Source organism: Amblyomma americanum, chromosome 1 (genome assembly GCF_052857255.1).
Source record: "Amblyomma americanum isolate KBUSLIRL-KWMA chromosome 1, ASM5285725v1, whole genome shotgun sequence".
In the NCBI taxonomy this organism is placed as follows: domain Eukaryota; kingdom Metazoa; phylum Arthropoda; class Arachnida; order Ixodida; family Ixodidae; genus Amblyomma; species Amblyomma americanum.
In genome coordinates this window covers 183,875,248-183,878,639 of record NC_135497.1, presented here as the reverse complement: position 1 = coordinate 183,878,639, position 3,392 = coordinate 183,875,248, and the positions used below count along the sequence as shown (strand labels likewise).

The window sequence follows — 3,392 nt, the reverse complement described above, 5'->3', positions numbered from 1 at the left end:
CTTCTTTGCTCATCCTGTCTACTCCTGCGCCTTGCACCTTCGAGTCATGCACCAACTCGCTCATTAGTCGATTCTCAACTTCTATTTGTTCTCAGTGTCCCTTTAACAAACACGGTCAGTCTGAGCAAGTCTGTGATGCAGTACATAACCTAGAGGAAGAATTCGTTCTAAATAGTTGCCTTTATGGTTTCCTGGCTCAGATTGTAACCTTATAGTTTATTATTGCAGAGATTTGCAATAACAGATGAAAATGCACAATTATGGAACTGTATACTTTATTTGGCTTGAATCAATTACGAACATGAGAGTAGAGTACAGCAAAAGGACAAATATGAGCATGAGCAATGAGGTTCTGCAGATATAAATACAAAATCAAGCAGGAGTGTCCACAAACACAGTTACCCCGGTCTAGGTGCTGGCAGTGCATTTTAGCATTAAAAAATGTGGCATGTAGAGGTGTATACTATAAAAGCACAAAAATGTGCACCAAAAGCTAGAATAAAGTACAGAAGCCTGACATTAAGAGAATAAAAGGCAATATGAACTGAAAGCGAGAAATCGCTGTAAACACAGGCACTTTGAAATGCATAACACAAAACATTTGTCATGCATGACAATATATGCCTCTTGTCAAGATTTTAAAAATGCATTAGACTGCACGTCATAAAACCTCCAAGTCAAAAGACAATAGAGAAAGCCCTTGCAAAAAAAAAGTGCATACACCACTCGTGCACTTACTTCTTCAGCTTATTTGTCACACGAGCAATAAGGCCATTGATATCAGTCTCTCTCACAATCTTAACAAATGTGCCCCTTCTTATGGTTAGCACTTTAAACCAGTCGGGAAACACTTTGGACGCAAGGGTGATGAGGGACTCAACTTCGGCCACAGCCTGGATTGATGAAAAGCTTTCTCTGATTTTCTGCACAAGGTCATCCTTCAGTATAGCCGCCTTCTGCTCAGCAAGAAAATGGGACCGAGTGATTCTGATGAACTCTGGAAGCTTTGCCAGTTCTGCCTGCTCTTTTTCATCCTCTGGGTGAAGTGTCATCTCTTTCACAAGCTTGAATGATTCTCTTGCACGAATACGAGCAAGCAGGTCCTCGGAGATCCCTTTCAGGCACGTGCTGGCCACTTCGTCATTCCGTGAAGGCATCACTGTGACAACAGCTTCTTGTTGGCCCGCACTAAGGCCCAACAGTGCTTTTTCAATGCGCTCACCGAGCCTTCCCTTGACCTTGTCCAACACATCCTGTGCTGATGAGAATGACCTCTTCAGTGGCGATTCTGGCAGAGCTGCTGGAGATATGGCGGGTACACTGTCCAAAGGAAACTTTGGGTGCCAGCGAGTTAAAATGTCAGAAGAAATATTCACTGGAGGAGTCAAACTCAGAAGAAACTTCTCGTGGTGTTCTTTAACAGCAGAAAGCAAAACGGAGTGAAAGTGCTTCCTCCGGTGCAGTAGGTGGGCTGCAGTGAGCAGCTTACCACCTTCAGGGGGCAACTTGGGAGTTACAACTAGTTGGTATCCACCGTCTCCAACTCCGCGCTGCAGCACCTTCTCCTGGCTCAAAATGTAGGCGTCTGGGAAGACTGCTGTAATCTGGCCAAGCTTTGCTTTGCTGAAGCTTTTCTTTGACATTTCCTCTACAGAGCGCCTGAGTTTGTCAAATGTGCAGACTTCCTTCCTGTTGAACAATAACCTAACGATCGTGTCGCAGCACCGGAATATTTCAGCCAGTTCACTGTAACTGTATGGTAGGGTCAGGCTTGGTGGCCGTGGCTCCGTGAGATGGTGAAACCGCACGTACGCCGGGTCCTCCACGGTTTTGTATTGAGCCTTCTTAACTGTCTGTGCGCTGCTTAGGGCCGTCTTCGCATCATCAATAGCCCTTAACCTAGCTTGCAGTTCCTGCAGCTTGCCGGAGGCCGCCAGCTTTTTCATGAGGACAGCTTTCTGTTGCACAGCATCAGGCGTTTGCTTCAACGGAGACGTTACATGCTTTTCTTCCGTCTCTTCAAGCACTGATGTATGTAGTGTGGCAATGGTCTCTTCAGCAAAGCTTGGTACGTCACCTTTTTCAGTCTCTTCATGAAGAAGCAGGCGTTTACGAACTGATGAAGGAGGTCGCCAAGCTGGCACACTATCACCTTGCTTCGAGGTGACAGGCGTTTTCTCAGCGGCGCCGATACGTCTCCTTTTGTGAGGCAAGCTGGCAGTTCCTGAAGCGGCGCTTCTCAAAGCCTGAGTGACCGTCTGTGGCGTTCTCAAAGCATCGATGCTGTTTCCAAACGGTCCCGTTTCTTTGTCCTTCAAGGCAGAACCCTGTTTCTTTGCGCTGTAATAGCGCGTGAGAGCAGCCTGCTTCATCAAAGACATTTCGCACTCACAATACACGTTCCCGCCAAAAGAAAAAACAGAAACGGAACCACAAGGGTACCCAAGGCTTATTTGCGCGCGGAGTGCCACATACGCGCGCGAAAACAGACGCAAAAACAAAAAAGCACAACAAAAGTTGCCACATTGTGGCCAGCACAAAATTTAAATGTGCCAAATTGCGTATTTTGTCAAATATTTGCACTGTTTACACTCTTTACAGCTTTGCAAAACATAAAAAAATTATGCAAGTTTGGGTTTTTTTATTGTTGTGTGGGTGCATGAAAGGTCACACATTTTTTTTCCTTCCTCCATGGGTCGCAAGGTCGCTGTGGCTGTTGTGGTCCTGCTGTTTATGCATATACAGCATATATATATGCATGCTGTATATGTATATACACGAACACTTAGGTTGCGGCTCCGGTCCTTGGTGTTGCCTACTTTTGCCCACATTAATGTCCAATGTGCTGTCTGCTATACTCTCGACTTTTTGAATTTAAAAGTAGTGGCAGGTTGCGGCTCCGGTCCTTGGTGTTGCCCACTTTTGCCCACATTAGTGTCCAATATGTAGCTTTATCCGATTCGTAGCTGGTTCACGGCACCAGTCCTGAAAAAGTGTCGCTGGTGCCAGCGCAGTGCAAAACCAGTTCTGTGGCGCAGGTGCAGTTCGCCAGCAGCGCCGCACCTTATGTGAGGCAATTTTCAATCGAGCGCGTGCAGGCAGCTCTTGTCGTCTGCTCGCCGTGGAGGTGTTCAGTGGCGCAGTTCTCGCGTGTTTTTTGTGTGCGGTCGCTTTCGTGCATAACGAGACTTGCGTCGTCCATGGAGTTGGCCATGGTCGACGACGGGGACATCACATAGTTCCTTGTTATGGAGTAGTTCTACTATTACGACAGTGAATACCAGGAAACCGACTCCGTGCTGTCCTTTGCCGCAACTCACTTGTTTGGACCAATTGAAGCCGAATTCCGAAGTACTGCAAAAGCGTGGTTGCAATTGCTACTTCAATTTAGA

At 46.6% G+C, this 3,392-nt stretch overlaps 1 protein-coding gene across 1 annotated transcript; it reads right to left on the bottom strand.

Moving 5' to 3' along the window:
• Positions 1-258: 258 nt before the first annotated feature.
• dup (chromatin licensing and DNA replication factor double parked) lies at positions 259-2,483 on the bottom strand. Its single transcript, XM_077647977.1, has one exon. The coding sequence runs from the start codon at positions 2,379-2,381 to the stop codon at positions 735-737; it is 1,647 nt and encodes a 548-aa protein (XP_077504103.1). The 5' UTR covers positions 2,382-2,483; the 3' UTR covers positions 259-734.
• Positions 2,484-3,392: the final 909 nt, after the last annotated feature.

Excerpts from the sequence above, each read along its gene's own strand:
- dup (XM_077647977.1), bottom strand. The coding sequence starts at position 2,381 with ATGTCTTTGATGAAGCAGGCTGCTCTCACGCGCTATTACAGCGCAAAG.